Raw genomic sequence first — 17,359 nt, forward strand, 5'->3', positions numbered from 1 at the left:
CAGAACCATAAGCTGGAACTTGATAGCTGCCTAAATCCAGGGAAAGATAAGGAGTAGCCTCTTATTTTTCATTAAAAAGTTCATTAATTAGATGACAGGTTAAGTTGAAATCTGAAATGTACAGAGCCCTGTCCAAAGCATACATAAGAGCCCAGTGGTTACTGGGTCTAAAGGGATAATAAGTGAGGCAAAGACAGTATTATATTTTTGCTTTGGCCTTTATCTTAATATACAGGGATGGGTACAAAGCAGGAGGTTGTTGGAAATGAGTAGTTGGGACTCTGAAAAAAATTGTTTGTGTTTTCTTTGTATTCAGTCTGCACATAACAGGAGTATTATTGTTTTTTTAATTCTTACACCTTTTTATTCCTTGTCTTTCTACACCAACTAGAACCCTATTAAAATGGTAACAATATTTAGTTTTGTCCCCAGGGAAAAACTTCAACATTTTACTATGATGTTGCAATAGCATGCATGTGCCCTCAGTCGTTTCTAACTCTTTGCAACCCCATGGACTGTAGCCACCAGGCTCCTCTGTCCATGGGATTTCCCAGACAAGAATATTGTAGCGGTTTGCCATTTCCTTCTCCAGAGGATCTTCCTGACCCAGGGATTGAACCTGCGTTCTCTTGCATCTCCTGCATTGGCAGGCAGATTCTTTACCACTGTGCCACTTGGGAAGGCCATTTTCAATACCATGTGTTGTTAATAGATACTCGTATCATACACTTCTCAGACTGTCTAGGGGGAAGGACCAGTTTTTGTTTTGTTTTTTTAAAATTCCTATCCATGGCAAACCAATACTTTGATAAAATGAAGATGAATTACTAGAAAAAAGTAAAAGACATATTAATTGTAAGCCCAGTTCTTCTTTATTCGATTTAAAAGATATATAGTCTGTCATATTGTTGTAAAGGTTTCTAACGCTTTCAATTTCTGTACCTATCTCATCACACATCAATAACAGTTTGAGAACTGACTCCAGTCTGTGCAGCCACTTTCAGAAGCATTACCTTAGCAGGTTAAGGAAATTCTCTCTTTATCTTAGTTTTCTAAAAGTTTTTATTTTTTTAATCTTGAAGAAAACTTTTGAAAAAGTTGCTAGTATAAAGAACTTTTTTACTTGAACCATATGAGAGTAAATTGCCAACCTAATGACCCATATACCCTGATTATTTTAGGGTATTTTTATTTCAAACAAGAAGTACTGCCTTTCGATCCTTGCAGTTAGAGGAGCAAGGTCGTGAGGCAAGGAGCGGTAGGTTTGCAGCCGCCATTTCTTCCGCCTCTGGTCTCTGGATCTTTTGTAGAGCGTCCAACAGCGCTATGTTGGGACAGAGCATCCGGAGGTTCACAACCTCAGTGGTTCGTCGGAGCCACTATGAGGAGGGTCCAGGGAAGAATATACCATTTTCAGTGGAAAACAAGTGGAGATTACTAGCTATGATGACTTTGTTCTTTGGGTCTGGATTTGCTGCACCTTTCTTTATAGTAAGACACCAACTGCTGAAAAAGTAATCCATGAGACAGATAGGAAGAGGAGCATATTAAGAGGTGCAGTCTCTTAAAAGGATCAATCCCTTGAATTCAGCATCCTAGATATGTTTGTAAATAAACTTACAGCATAAATCCTTAAAAAAAAAAAAAAAAAAGAAGTACTCCTGTGTAGTTACAACATGAAATCCACATCAGGAAATTAACTTTTATTCATTACTACCATCTGATCCTTAACACCCATTTAAGTTTCACAAATTGTCCCATTGATTGTTGCTTTGAGTCCAGAGTTGCCTTTGGTTAGTGTCTCTCTCTAGTGTTCTCCAGCTGGAAAGGCTCCTTGGTCTCACTTGACTTCATGAACTTGACAGCATTAAGTGGTGCATAATTTTGATATGTCTATATTCATTATTTTTAATTTTCTTAGCTAAGGTCATACCTGCCAGGCCTCTTTACTCTGAAATTGCTATTTTCCTTTTGTAGTCAACAAGTGTTTATTGGTTGTGGAACTGTAAAATCGTGTGTGTCTTATCCTCATCTAACTTTCAGTTTATTTATTAACTTATTTATGTTGGCATAGACTCATGTTTCCTATTGTATTAAATGTTACTATTATTTTTTATTTTGATGCTCCGATTATCCCGGATTTAGCCAATGGAATCCCCTTCAAGTGTGTTCATATGACTTTTTGACATATCACCATCATTCTTTGAGCACTTCCTTGCTTTCTGACACGAGGTGTTCCAGGCTCATCTACTTTCCCTGCCTCAATCTTTGAACCAGCCATTTCTCCTAGGATCCCTGGTTCTTTTTTTTTTTTTTGAAGTATAGCTGACTTGCAATATTGTGTTAATTTCTGCTATACAGATAGGCATTACTTCCAACATTATTCTAACATTGCTTTTACCCCACTCTCTCCTTGTGGAATTCCAATTACAGGTTTATTAGACGTATTCCTTATATATTTTTTGATTCTTACCCTTTCTTCTATATTTTGTATCTTTTGGCTCTCTAGGCTTTATTTTGGTTATATGATTTTGACATATGTTTCACCTGTATCTAACCTGCTGTTAAACTTACACATTGAGTTCTTATTTTCACTTATAGTACTTTTCACTTCCCAAATCTACATTTGATCTTTTTGTTATAGTTTCCAGTTTTCTCTTTTATAATCTTGTTTTTAGTCCCTTGAAAATAGTAAGCAGAGTTACTTTAAAGTTGCTATAACTCCAGGATCTGGATCTGTTTTAGGTCTCTTTAGATAGTCTGTGTAATTTTTGCTAATTTTCACTTATGTTGTCAGATCTACTTGTGTGCTGGTGTGTTACGGTTTTGTGCCAGACAATATTTGCTAAATTGCTTGTGGAAATAATTGAGAGGCAGAACAATAATATCTCCTGGCGGAGAAGACTCGTGTTTACCTGTGCCAGGTTCCTGCACAAACACGCTAGGAATCCAGAATCAACTCAGTCCAGGTGAAGGACTAAGAATGTTCAAAGTTGAGCTGAGGTCCCTTCAGAAAATGTTTACTTCTAATTCAAACTTATTCCTGTGTTTTAGCCCTTTAAGTTTCCAACTCAGAGAGGTGGGGTGCCACAGGGCCCACATGGGCCCTGGACTGTGTAGTCTGTGTCTCTCTGTATCTGTGAGGTTGTCAGGAGAACTGCTGTCAGCCACTTCTCAAGATATGGGAAATGCTCTCAGAGGGATAATGTCTGCAAATGCTGGCCTGATGTTTTTGGGCTTCCATCCTTCCCCAATATATGGCCTGAAAAAATTTCACTATCTGGTCATCCCTCTGTGCCCTCACATTGATGTCTTTTATATTCTGTCCAACTGTTTCTAACAGTCTTTGGCAGAAGTGTTGGTTTATATTATCTAATTTGCCATTACTGAAAATGGAGGGTCTCTATCTTTGGTTAAATTTTTAAAATTCTTTTTCTTATAGAGAATTTTGAACATTTTGAACAAAAATAGACTAGTGTAATGAACCCCATGTTCACAAAACCCATAACCCAATGCTGCTGCTGCTGCTAAGTCGCTTCAGTCGTGTCCGACTCTGTGTGACCCCATAGATGGCAGCCCACCAGGCTCTCCCGTCCCTGGGATTCTCCAGGCAACAACACTGGAGTGGGTTGCCATTTCCTTCTCCAGTGCATGAAAGTGAAAAGTGAAAGTGAAGTTGCTCAGTCGTGTCCCACTCTTCACGACCGCATGGACTGCAGCCTTCCAGGCTCCTCCATCCATGGGATTTTCCACGCAAGAGTGCTGGAGTGGGGTGCCATTGCCTTCTTGGCAAATTCTGCCTTATCTACATTCCTGTCCACATTCTATATTATTTTGAGGCAAGTTCCAGATATCAATTCATGTATAAATATTTTAATATGTAGCCCTAAAAGATAAGGAATGTTTTTTTTTTTTTTTTAAAATGGCATTCACAAAATTATTATCACATCTAAATAATAATAATAATTCCTTAAGATAAAAAATCCAGTCAGTGTTCAAGTTAATTATGTTAATTTTTAGTGTAATTGTATTCAGCTATGAGCCCATGAAGATACTTTGGTTCCTGAATCTCTAATTAAGAGATTCTCTAGCACAGTTGTGAAGGCCTTTTTTGACTTGGTGGGTAACCAGCCATAGAGATTTACTTTTGTGCCCTTAAGCGCCTCCTTACCTTTTATCTAAAGCTACCCATTCTCCAGTGGCTAAATTCAAGTCTCGCTTCCTCCATGGAGCTTGCCCTGACTTTTCCTCTGATTTCCTCAGCATTTATTATCTTACTACTCCTGTGGCACTTGGCCACATTATCTTGTATGATTTCTCATGACTGTAAACTGTGGGAGGATAAGGACACGTGTACTGTGTTTTGTATGTCAAATTGAGTCCACCATTTTGTGGGGCATTTAGGCCCTATCTACCTCAGAAATTTGATGAGGGCCAAATGAAGTAATTCATGAGAACTTTTCTTATAACTTAAATATAGTACAATTCTAAGGATTTTTTTTAAACTTTTAATTTCATCTTGGGGTATAGCTGATAACCCACAATGTTGTGACAGTTTCAGGTGAACAGCGAAGAGACTCAAGCATACATATACATGTATCCTTTCTCCCCCAAACTCCCCTCCCATCCACATAACGCTGAGCAGAGTTCCATGTACTATACAGTAGGTCCATGTTGGTTATCCATTTTAAGTATGGCTATGAGTACATGTCCCTCCCAAACTCCCTAACTTTCCTTTCCCTCATCCTTCCCTCTGGCAACCATAGATTCGTTCCCAAAGTCCATGAGTCTGTTTGTAAGGAATTATTATTATTATTTTTGTTGTTAGCATAACCACTATATGAATTCTAGACTATAATCTCTGGGAGCGTAGAGACTGATGTTTCCAGAGAGACTGTCACAGTGCCTGACAGTAGGCTCCCAGTAAATATTTGTTCATTTAATCCATTATCTGAATGAATTAAGTTGTTCCTCAATTTTTGTCTGCCAGCTAATATGAAATAGGATAATAAATTTAATTACCTACAAGAAAAGGTTAAACTTTGCCAAAAAATTTTATTTAATCTCTTTTTTCCTCCTCACAAATCTGATAGGTTTATCTCAACACGTAGTTACCAACTATAAGCAAGTAATTCAACTCTTGGAGGAGGGAATAGCAAACAGGTAACACGTTTGTTTGTCCCTGTCATTCTTTCAGTCTCATTCTCCTTTCCTGTGTTCTCACTGCCTTTTTGCAGTATAGATTCTCTCTGCAGCTCCCCACATTCACAATCAGGAGGCCTTTGTCAGAACAAAAATGTACCCAGGGTAGGGGGACATGGCTGAGATTTAATGCTCTTCTCACTGGTGGTGAAGCTGGAGTTTGTCCTGGATATAGTAATACTAGGTAGTAAGCCCTATGTTTTGTCTTATAATACACAATTTCTGCTGTTTTCATCAAAGAAATGATTCTTGCCTGCATTGTCCTTTCCTTGATAGAGATACTATAGTACAATATAGTTTAAAATTTTTCAGAAAACCATTTTTTGTTCCAGAAAAGTTTTGCATACTGTAATTGTTATTGAGTCACTAAGTCGTGTCCAGCTTTTTTGCAGCCCCATCTCTCCTCTGTCCATGGGACTTCCCAGGCAAGAATACTGGAGTGGGTTGCCATTTCCTTCTCCAGAGGATCTTCCCGACCCATGTCTCTTGTATGTCCTGCATTGGCAGGTGGATTCTTTACCACTGCGCCATCTGGGAAGCATGTAAAGTTTACTCAAAAAGACTGTTTAGAATCAGCTATGAAATACTAGGTGCTGTAGACTCTCCTAAAAGCTATTGTAAATTATGATAATACTCTATATTTTTAGTTACTGTGGAATACCTACAATGTTATTAATATATGCACCCCAAATAGCCTTTTTCACCTGAAAAAAAAAAAAAAACTGAGGAATTTGGAGTCTTCTATGTCCCCTGTTAATAACATGTCTGAGTTAATTGAACATAAAGGAAAAGATTTAAATTTAAACTTCTGTTCCTTGGTTTTCATAGAACTATCCTGGAAGCACTTACTTCCTGTCTTCAGGGTACCCTGAGTTCCTTGATTGTTAAGTGTCAGGCTTCACCTTGTCCTTTTTATCCTTCAGTTGACCAGCCTCTAGATTTTAACTCTTCAATTCTGTAACTTCTCTGAGAACAGAAGTCAATGAGTTGGTCTTAAACTGAAGCCATATTGACTGACTTAGATTTAGATAAAGAGAGGACTCTTCAGACTTTAAAGGTCACCATTGAAATGAATCTCTCAGGGAGACTGTGCATTCTTCACCTGGCTTAAGCATGATGTTCATGTAATTCAAGATCTCAGTTTTAAAGCCCTTCCTGGCACCATGAGATTAATATTCTTAATAATGACTTACTTTCGCTGTCTTTGAGCCTTCTTCTCCAACAAGTTCTCCATATCTACTTGTCTAATTTAAATAGGTTTGTTTTAGGGAATTCTTCCAGGTTGATGATTCTCTAGTATCACACCTTTCCATTCTGATTTTTAACTTCTGTTGCTTAAAAAAAGTTCTAATTGTGGTTTATTATGAAGTTATACTCACTGTTCTCAGATATCAGTACCTGGAACACTGCTTCTGCTCTCTTGGGACCATTCTCCTAACTTTAAAAGACTAAATACTGGTGTTTCGTGATCCTCACTTGTGAACCTCAGCACTAACATTTTTTCTTGTGTTCCCCATGGATCCTTAAGGATCCACCATGCATAAGCAATCTTGTCCTAATTTTCTTCCCTTGTGTACACAGAATCACAGCAGCAACCCATGTTCATGAAGCCAGCAGCAGATCCCACGCCATCTTCACTATCTACTATACACAGGTTGGTTACCACTTAAATGTTTGCTCAGATTTCTTCCTTTCATTGTTCCTTTTGACTAATTTTCCATCTTCCTGTTTTTCTTTCTTTCTACCCATCCCTTTATAGGTCCTCTGATATGACCTAATATTATAAGTAGGACCTACACACAATCTACTAAGCTGCTCACCCAGAATGGCTAGAGGCATTTCATAAAGACTAATCAAGTATCTTTGACTAACATTTTGCTTTTAACATTTCAAAGCACTTTCATATCCATATGATCATTCTGGGCATTTAAAATAAAGCAAGACTGAAATGAAAATACACATTAAAATTAAAAAGTAGAAGATTCGCTTTTATTATGATGGAGTGAGGAGGTTAACAAATCCTATCCTCCCAAAGCAACAGTAAACCTAGACAAAACTGTCAAAATAAGTATTTCAGAATAGATCAAAGCCATATAAACTGAGAGGCATGTATTCAAGAGAGCTACTGAATTTCTGGCAAGAGTACAAATGTATGGCATGTTCCCTTGGGCTGCTCCCATCCCCACCCACACCCCAATCTTTGTCAGTGAGGAAGTTCAATCAGAGAAGGGCAGATGGTGGAAGCCAGCAGCTCGGTTGCTGCCACTGCTCGAGGGGTTCACTTGATTGGGAGCATTGTCAGTTAAAGGGGGTGATCTTGGTGGCAAGCTAACAAGGAGATCAGTGGCTCCATTAACCTGAGATTGTAGATCTGCTTCAGGCAAGAAGTGAACTGGAAAATTATCTGGGGGTTTAACTGGGAATTCTGGGAGATGATATGGCCATAGGGAGCTTGATAAGATTTTCACATATCCTGGGTTGAATGGAAGCTGTACACATAGGCATCAGAGACTATGTGCCCATATAGCCCTGACTGACAGAATCTGCACGCATGTGCAGAAAAGATACAAGAGGGCCCTGTTGGTTACTGAATGCTGGAGTAAACTTAAAGTGGCCAGAATTTTTAGTGAATTTCCCAGCTTACACATAGATCCATCAGCAGAGAGTAAAAGTCTATTGGCTCAAGGTGTTTAATTGCAATTTCTGACCAATCTTTGGCTCAACATTAAGGTATGCAGACACTGGTGGCCCCCTAGAAGCCAGGCCTAAAATTAAAAACAACTAAAGGAAAAAAGCTGAATTTGGCTGCATGTTGTAGAGGAGTCAGATTTTAGAGCTTTAGTACAGGCAGGTTACCAGACAGACAAAGCAACAATCACTATCACCTTCAAGAGGAAAAAGATCAGAATCCAGGGTTGTTACGGTGTTATCTAAAATGTCTGGTATTCAACCAAAAATTAAGACATGCAAAAACAAATAAGAAAATGCAGCCCACACCTAGGAAAATAAAACAGTCACTAGAAACTGCCTGTTGAGTACTCCACTTGTTGGATTTAGCATACAAAGACTTCCAGACAGCTAATATAATATGTTCAAAGAGCTGAAGGAAACCATGTTGTAAAGAATTAAAGGAAAACATGCTGATTATGACTCAAGGGAATTTCAATAAAATGATAGAAGTTATTTTAAAGGGGGAAATTCTGGAAATGGAAATGTATAACAACAGAAATGAAAAATTCACTAATGGGACTCAAGAGTCAATTTTAGATGTCAGAAGAATTAATGAAGTTGAAGATAAAACAATAGAAATCATTCAATTTGAAGAAGAGTAATTGAAGAAAAATGAACAGAGCTGCACAGACCTGTCGGATATCAGGTGTGTCAGCATAAGTATAATGGGAATCCTAGAAAGAAAGAAGAGAAAATAGGCATAAGAAAAATAAAAAAATAATGGTGGCCAAAACCAGTCAGCAAACGTGTTGAAAATCATTAATGTATATTTTATTAAAAAATGAACCAAACTGGATCATAGACACTCATGTGAAACCTAAAACATTCAACTTGTATGATAGAAAAATAACATGGGTGAACCTTGTGATCTTGGACTAGGCAAAGGTATTTTTAGAAATGGCACTATAAATATAAATTGAACAAAAGAACAAATTGCAATTTGGAATGGGTCAAAATTTAAAACTTCTGATCTTCAAAAGATACTATTAAGTAAATAAAAAGAAAAGCCACAGATAGGCTTTTTGTAAAATGTATGTCAGATAAAAGGCTTGTGTTCAGAATAGATCCAAAACTCTCTAAACTCAGTAAAACAACTCAAAAAGATGGGCAGAAATTTTGAACTGATACTTAAGAAAATATACAGATGACAATTAAACACTTGAGAAGATGCAGACATCATTAATTATTAGAGGAATGCAAGTTAACATCAAATAGCTATCACTGCCCACCTTTTAAAATGGCTGAAATTAAAAAGAATGATTATACTAAATACTGGCAAGATGCGCAGGAATTGGAGTTCTCATACATTATTGTACTGGTGGGAATGTAAAATGGTACAACTTTGAAAAAGAATTAGTTTCTTAAAAAATTAAACACATACCTACCGTATGATTCAGCCATTACACTCCTATGTGTTTTCTCAAGAGAAATCATATGGCCATAGAAAGACTTACACACAAATATTCACAGCAGCTTTGTTAGTAATTGTTCAAAACTGGAAACAACCCAAATGTTCATTAAGAGGTGAATGGATGAACAAACCATGATATATTCATATAGCTGATACTATTAATACTTAGCAATAAAATTGAGCTTTTGACATGTACTTCAATCTGAATGAATCTATAAATAATTATGCACAATGAAAGAAGCCAGACATTGTATGATTCTGTTTGTGTGAAATATCCTGAGAAGACAGATTTATAGATAGAAAATTGAGTGTTGGTCTGGGGCTGGAGATGACAATGGAGATTGATTGCAAACAGACTTGAGGGAATTTGGGAAGTTATTGGAAATGTTTTAAAACTGGATTTTGGCCATGGATGCACAACATTAAAATAAAACAACAAAAATCCCATATTGAATTAAAAAAAAAAGCCAGCGTAGTTTTGCTCTTGAGGACTGGATGTCCCTGCTTAAAACACAGAGAGAGTCCTGCCCAGCAGATTAATAACATGCTGTGACTTAGGCTGTGTTCTGCTGCTGCTGCTGCTGCTGCTAAGTCACTTCAGTCGTGTCTGACTCAGTGTGACCCCATAGACGGCAGCCCACCAGGCTCCTCTGTCCCTGGAATTCTCCAGGGAAGAATACTGGAGTGGGTTGCCATTCCCTTCTCCAAGGGATCTTCCTTGGGTTGCCATTCCCTTCTCCAAGGGATCTTCCCGACCCAGGGATCAAACCCAGGTCTCCTGCATTGCAGGCAGACTCTTTACTGTCTGAGCCACCAGGGAAGCCTGTGAGAGGTTAACAAGAGGCAACCCCCTGCCCAGCACACCGCCACCTGCTGTGGATCTCTACTGATGAGTCAGAGCCTCCCAGAGCAGAGTTGAGTATTTACCTGGTAAATTGTGCTCAGGAAACTTTGTGGGGGATGGGGAGGAGGTTGCCTACCTACTCTATGGAAGTTTTGCTCATATTTTTAATGAAGGAAGAACCCAGGGCTTACTAATTGTACCTGTCAGATATTGAGAGCTCATCTGGTTCAGAGGACGTTAGAATACAGATTTCTTGAGTGAATTGGCTAAAAATCCGAATATCATCTTGGCTAGGAGGGGGTCTGTGGGGAAAACAAAAACACGTCATTCCAAATGACATTCTAAATCTATTTCATCCCTCAGGCATTCCTGGAGAACAACCTCCCCTCTGAAATCGCTAGCAAGATCAACCTTGTGGACCTAGCAGGCAGGTAAATTAGGATCTCAAAACCAGGTGGAATTATTTCCTTGACAGTGACCCTGTTCTTGCCCATTTTACAGGGAATAAACTTTTCCCCACCTTTTACACATTTCAATCATCCTGAGAAAAATTGCAAAAGAAACAAATTGAATGCTAGGTTAAGAAATTATAGTTTTCTAGGGCTGAGAAGTTCTGTGTTAGGGGCTCTCAATCTTAGCTGCCCACTGAAGTCACCTGGACCTTTCAGAGGTCCCAGTGCCTAGGCTGCAACTCAGATGAAATAAATGAGACTATTAGTGGAGTCAAGGGGAGTGAGGCTGTGTGCAGCCAAGATGGAAAACTGGTGCTTTAAGTACAGGTGACTGAACACACTTTTTTCCTTTGACCTAGTATTGATTTTATGCAGCTCTACACATCTCTTCAGAAAAAAGAAAAGCTTTAAAAAACATTGTGGTATTGGGGATAAAATACTGCCTTTTTAAAAAGTATTAGATGAAAGCATGAATTTTACTCATTTACATATCTAGAAAGAAGAAATTTTCAGGAATAATGTAGTCAGAAAAGAGTGTAACATGAAATAAGGCAAATTTTCTTATTTTAAAACTATTAAATAATTAATATGGTACAGTACTCCCTTAAAAGCTTAAGTGCTTTCTGAAAGAAACTGTATCAGCCAACTGGAAGTGTGAATTTTTAATATTTCCCATTTATTTGAATAAGGAATTTGAAACTGTTAATGACCCAGATACCATAAAGCCATTAACATGTGAAATTAAAACAGTAAAGAAAAGGGGAATGGTATATAACAGAAAGCTATATTGGTATCATTACAGTAAATGAGTATTACTTTTAGCTCAAAGTTCTTTGACAGCCAAATGTAATGAATTATTTGATTTTTATTGCCTGGGGTGTAGAAGGATGCCAGTTCATGGCATGACTGTAACATTATTTCTGGAACTGAATTCTAAGGGAAATTTATTATATGGATCTTTTACATGAAGGGCAACACAATGGATAGTGTTTTTCAATAGTGTTAAAAGGATAGTGTCTTCTTGTTTGCTTCTGTTTCTGTTTTCATCGACTGTGTTTTAGTGAAAGAGCAGATCCCAGTTACTGTAAGGACCGGATTACTGAAGGAGCCAATATCAACAAGTCTCTTGTGACTCTGGGAATCGTCATCTCCACCTTAGGTATTTTGCCAGTAACCTGGAGGACCAGAGTGGGAGGGAGACTTTGGAAAACAATTCACATGTTTTCATTTTGCCAGAATAGGGTAGGTACTTAAAAGGTTCTCTTTAATAAAGTTTACCTTCTGGTTTGGGGCATGAAAAATGGATATTTATGGTTTTTGATTACAGCATTACCATCATCCTACCACTCATTACAAAAAGAAGAGAGACTGAGAAATTATGTGTCTTCAATATTCCATTGCTTGAGTCCAGGGTCTAATTCAGGGCCCACATTTAAAGCCTCCTGACATAGACAGAAAGGGATTAGGGAGTATGATGTTTGTGTTCTCCAGCCATTGCTTTGTTTTAATGCATTTGTTTCATAATTACTTTTTTTTTTCTTCCACTTTTATTATTGTCTCTTAAGCCCAGAACTCTCAGGTATTCAACAGCTGCCAGAGCCTCAACAGTGCAGCTAGCGATGGGGGTGACAGCGGGCTCCCTAGCTCTCCTTCCGGGACCAGCAGTGGAGCGGGACCCTCCCGGAGGCAGTCATACATCCCCTACCGAGACTCGGTGTTGACCTGGCTGCTGAAGGACAGCCTCGGAGGCAACTCCAGAACCATCATGGTTGCCAGTGAGTGGGCTGTGGAGTTTGTTCTGTGTTGGGTCTGGTGCTCTGCCTCAGAGTAAGGACCATGGCTGCCCATTTCATCAAGGGTCTTATTCAGCCTGGGTGATAGCAGCAAGGCCAGTGGTCATGGGCTGGGTGGGAAGGGCTCGGCGTGTGTTTTAACTTTCTGCTTCTACCCCAGCCGTTTCTCCTGCACACACTAGCTACAGTGAGACCATGAGTACATTGAGATATGCATCCAATGCCAAAAACATCATCAACAAGCCGAGGGTAAATGAGGTGAGACCTCCCTCTGAAGTCCTGGTTTCCTACAGCTCACACCAAGTTCTCCGGTTTTCCTCCCATTGATTTCTCCTTGTACTCACCCCAGTGGCCAGACTTGTTCTCCAAGTGATGAGAGAGCAAAATTCTTTCTTTTCTCATATCCCAAGTGGCTTCATCCAGTTGCCTTTTAAAATAATTTATTTTAGGTGTTTCCCTATGGCCGTTGATCTTAATATCCCTGGTACACTATTGCCACTGGAGGAAAGATCACTTAAGAGTGTCTGTGTTTACTGCCTTTATTCTGAGTTTATGTTGCTTTGTGCCTTTTTTCATATGCAAATTGCAGTGACATCTCTGTTTTGGGCTAAAAGTGGCATATGAAGAATTTTTTAGCCTTTAAAGCTGAATTAATGATGAGAATATTCTAAAAGTTCCTCATTTGCTTTTCAGTTTTGGTAAAAAATTCCAGGGCAGGAATTACAAATGGGTGGCCCACGTATAGCTCATCTGTGGACTATTTTAAAGGGCAGTGTATCAATAATTAGGCACTAAGTTTAGTCACACATAATACTGGAAGATTAGCATACTCTGGTGTTCGTATTACCTGCCTGATGTCCTGCTCTAAGGCAGTGATTCTGAAATTTCAATGTGTATCAAAATCACTTGGGTGGTTTATTAAATCAGCCCTGAAGACCTTATAATTTAGTAGGTGTTAGGGCATTGTAATGGCACCCCACTCCAGTAGTCTTGCTTGGAAAATCCCATGGACGGGGGAGCCTGGTAGGCTGCAGTCCATGAGGTCACTAAGAATCGGACATGACTGAGTGACTTCACTTTCACTTTTCACTTTCATGCATTGGAGAAGGAAATGGCAACCCACTCCACTGTTCTTGCCTGGAGTATCCCAGAGACAGAGGAGCCTGGTAGGAGGCTGTCTATGGGGTCACACAGAGTTGGACACGACTGAAGCGACTTAGCAGCAGCAGGGGCATTGTAGGGAATGGGGGTCCACAGATTTCGTATTTCTCACTAGCTCTTAGGTGAAGCTCCTGCTGGTCCTGGGACCACACTTTGAAAAGACTGCCCTAGAAATTACTCCAAAGGAATAATCTGCCTCTTCCAAGCTCATTGCGAGTAGCACCTCATAGCCATTTGGGCCTTCATATCAGTCAGTGGTGACCGAGTTCTCCCTGTGTTTCAGGATGCAAATGTGAAGTTGATCAGAGAACTCAGGGAAGAGATTGGGAGACTGAAAGCCATGCTGCTGAGCTTTGAGCTGGTATGTGGGCGTCAGGACTTTTCTGTCCTCAGGAGACCCTTCTCTTCTGCAGAGGATCTGAGCCCTGCTGCATTCTGTGTTCTCAGTCAGGTGATGCTTGAAGAACAGAGTGGGAGCAGAGACAGGACAGGAGCTATGATTACCTGTGTAGTTTCAGAAGGGATGGGCACCCTTTTACTCTATCATCTCTGCTGTCCAAAGGGCATCGGCGTGCATGACCCTTGTTCTGTATGTGGGCAGATACAGGGTGTGAGAAAAAATTACCAGAAAAATTTACCAGAAAAAATTACCTCGAATTCTCCTTCTTTGTACCACTCTGAGCCCAATACTTAGCCTTCTGATTTGCTTCTGATTTTAACAATAAGGTCTTTCCTTTATCTGCACCTTTCTTTCCTAAGAGTAAGGGTGGGGCCCATGAAGCACATCTCTCTCTTTGTACAGAGAAACTTCCATTCATTGAATGAGGGAAAGGATGAAAACCTGAAGGAGCTGATTCTCCAAAATGAATTGAAGGTGGGTATGTTGGGGGCACTCTGTTGTGCTTCACTTCACCTTGGGAACAGTTCTGACCTCCCTCCATCATTCGTGGGCCAGGACTGCTCCCTCATCAGGACAGAGAGGTTCTATATAGAGAAAACTTTTGTCTCCATTGAGCCTTGAGTTCGGGGATGTTTGTCTTAGGGCTGCTGATTGGCTTTCTGACTCTGCTTTGTTCTCTCAGGGGATCATAATAACTCCTTTCAGACAGTACAGTAGCGTAGAAAAATATTATTTTCCAGTAAATAAGTAAATCAACTAAATGACAGGTAGTCACTGAGTACCAAATAGGTGTTCAGCCTGATGCTGCAGGAGACACAGAGAAGTCCCTGCCCTCAAGTGGCTTGCAGTCTAGTTGGAAGCACATTTAGAGAATGATTCAATGTAGTAACTTACGTGAGTTAGATGGAAAGAGCTTCAGAAGGAAGAAATCATGGTGGCTTGGAACTTTCATTGACAGCTTCAGTGCTGGAGTAGGAAGGCAGAGAATTTGAACTAGACCTTGGAGGATGGATAAGGTCTGTTAGATAAGGAGATGGGCTGAGGTGTCAGGGTAAGGGAGGGATGACAGAGGCAAAGCCACAGAAGTGAGAGAAGAGCTGCTGTGAGAGACCATGTGGACACATGCAGTGTGAGGACCTTGGAGCCAGCCAGGATACGTGCTCCTGATAGAGGCACTGAGGGGAGGAGAGGGCCGGTTTAGGAGGTGTGTACCTGACATAAGCAGGTTACTCATAGCTTCTTAAACCAAGTTGGTGACATGATAAAGGAGTATATAGGGGGAAATTAATATGACAGCTGCATGTAGGATGGATTGAGGCCTGGAAACAGAGAGACCAACAAGGAAAGAGACTGTTTTTGTGACCCTGTGAGGGTGAGTATATTTGGGGAGATTGAATCAAATGGTAATTCCTGGAGACATTTAAAAGGAAGAAGTGGTAGGCATTATTTGGTGACAGGTTGGATTTAGGTCTTATAAATGAATGTCCCCACTTCTAGTGTTCCACTGCATCATCCTTGTATGTTATTACAATATAACGTACAGTATAACATAACTGGCTATGTCAGTATTTTGTTACTCAAACGAAACTTTAAGACTATTTCAGATATTCAGAAGTTTCTCAAAAATTGTGTTTAGCTATATGTTCTGATTTTTGCTTCATTCCAGGCTTGTTAGCATTTTTACATTATACAGGCTGGCAGACTGGACTTGAACCTGCCACTTCCTGGCCTTACAACTTTAGGCAGGTAGGAGTGGGTGATAAAGGTCTCCAGAGGGAAGGTGTCCTCTGCAGCACCTTCAGGGGAGTGTGCCCTGCCACTCACCTCTGCCAGCCCTTCATAGGTATCCTGTAGTTTTCGAACTTCAACTTAATGATTATAATATTAAAAAGAATGTTTCAGGAATTCTCTGGCAGTCCAGTGGTTAGAACTGTACTTCTGCTCCAGGAGGCATGGGTTCAGTCCCTGGTGGGGGAACTAAGATCCTGTAAAACATGTGGCATGACCAAAAAAAAGAAAAGAATATTTCTAGGATCATAAAATACTTGTACCTAAAGTTGGCATGATTTCTTTTTTCTTAATTAAAAATAAATTTTTTAAAAAATTAAATTTTCTTCTTTATAAGATTAAGAGTTAGCTGAATCTAGTTCCTTTTCTGGTCTTCCTCAGTTCTTCACTGCCAAAGGAAGTTTCTTGCCCTGACATCAATTTCTACCACAAGAAGGAAAAAGGACCCCTTATTCAACATTGTTCCTTCACATTTCCCCAGTAGGGTTAGCTTAAGGCCTCTGCTGCTGCTGCTAAGTCCCTTCAGTCGTGTCCAACTCTTTGCGACCCCATAGACCGCAGCCCACCAGGCTCCCGCGTCCCTGGGATTCTCCAGGCAAGAACACTGGAGTGGGTTGCGATTTCCTTCTCCAATGCATGAAAGTGAAAATTCAAAGTGAAGTCGCTCAGTTGTGTCCGACTCTTTGCGACCCCATGGACTGCAGCCTACCAGGCTCCTCCATCTATGGGATTCTCCAGGCAAGAGTACTGGAGTGGGGTGCCATTGCCTTCTCCTGCTTAAGGCCTCTAAGCCTTAGTATATTTATTTTTAAAATTCTGTTCCTAGAAAAAAAAAGAAAAGAAAATCCTGTTCCTGATCCATAGTAAGCCGTCAGTGTTTTATTGTTACTGCTGCTGTTACTTTACTATTGCATGGTCTTTTGGACCAGTTTTATAGCCTTCATTCTCCCTGGGGAGACTGCTATTGGTGCTTTGTGGGTCTTTGAGGGGTGCGCAAACTTATATTAGAACTCAAGTGGAAGTGTTAGGTCACAAGAGGACTCCCAGTGTAGATAACACAGGATGGTCATGCAAAGAAGGGAATTTAAACGATGTTTGACTCATATCCCAACTAATTTTTTTTTATATTTATTTATTTATTTGGATGCATTGGGTCTTAGTCTCAGCACGTAGGATCTTTGATCTTCAGCATGATGGATTTTTTAGTTGTGGCATGTAGGATGTAGTTCCCTGAGCAGGGATCGAACCCAGGTCCTCTGCATTGGGAGCACAGAGTCTTAGCCACTGGACTACCAGGGAAGTCCCCCAACTAATTTTCAAAAATAGCATTTATGGTGCTTTTTTCCCCCCTAAAAACAATACATGCTCATTGCAGAAAATTTTAAAAATAACATTTATTGAATTTCTATTTATAAAATTAGTAGTAACTATTGAGTAAAACTTAGAAAGCACAGAGAGCTTACAGAGGAGGTGCAAGGGCCTCTGTGGGGCCTTGAATAGTCCCCAGGGAGGAAAGTAAGGATGTGATGCCTGGAAATGGGCCAGGATGGCACTGGACACTGTCTGCTCCTCGTGCTG

General features: G+C 39.9%; 2 protein-coding genes across 2 annotated transcripts in view; both read left to right on the forward strand.

Annotated features, from left to right (window-relative positions):
* Positions 1 to 17,359, forward strand: part of STARD9 (StAR-related lipid transfer (START) domain containing 9) — a 122,063-nt gene that overhangs the window by 58,046 nt on the left and 46,658 nt on the right. The window contains exons 8-15 of the mRNA XM_010848060.1: positions 5,094 to 5,163; positions 6,784 to 6,856; positions 10,551 to 10,618; positions 11,701 to 11,798; positions 12,205 to 12,414; positions 12,593 to 12,690; positions 13,877 to 13,954; positions 14,396 to 14,467. Coding sequence (XP_010846362.1) covers positions 5,094 to 5,163; positions 6,784 to 6,856; positions 10,551 to 10,618; positions 11,701 to 11,798; positions 12,205 to 12,414; positions 12,593 to 12,690; positions 13,877 to 13,954; positions 14,396 to 14,467 — 767 coding nt within the window. The remainder of the gene's footprint in view (positions 1 to 5,093; positions 5,164 to 6,783; positions 6,857 to 10,550; positions 10,619 to 11,700; positions 11,799 to 12,204; positions 12,415 to 12,592; positions 12,691 to 13,876; positions 13,955 to 14,395; positions 14,468 to 17,359) is intronic.
* On the forward strand, positions 1,206 to 1,632 carry LOC104994451 (cytochrome c oxidase subunit 7C, mitochondrial). Its single transcript, XM_010848034.1, has one exon. The coding sequence runs from the start codon at positions 1,327 to 1,329 to the stop codon at positions 1,516 to 1,518; it is 192 nt and encodes a 63-aa protein (XP_010846336.1). The 5' UTR covers positions 1,206 to 1,326; the 3' UTR covers positions 1,519 to 1,632.

The sequence above is a fragment of the Bison bison genome, unplaced genomic scaffold (genome assembly GCF_000754665.1).
Source record: "Bison bison bison isolate TAMUID 2011002044 unplaced genomic scaffold, Bison_UMD1.0 scf7180017864259, whole genome shotgun sequence".
NCBI classification, from domain to species: Eukaryota; Metazoa; Chordata; class Mammalia; order Artiodactyla; family Bovidae; genus Bison; species Bison bison.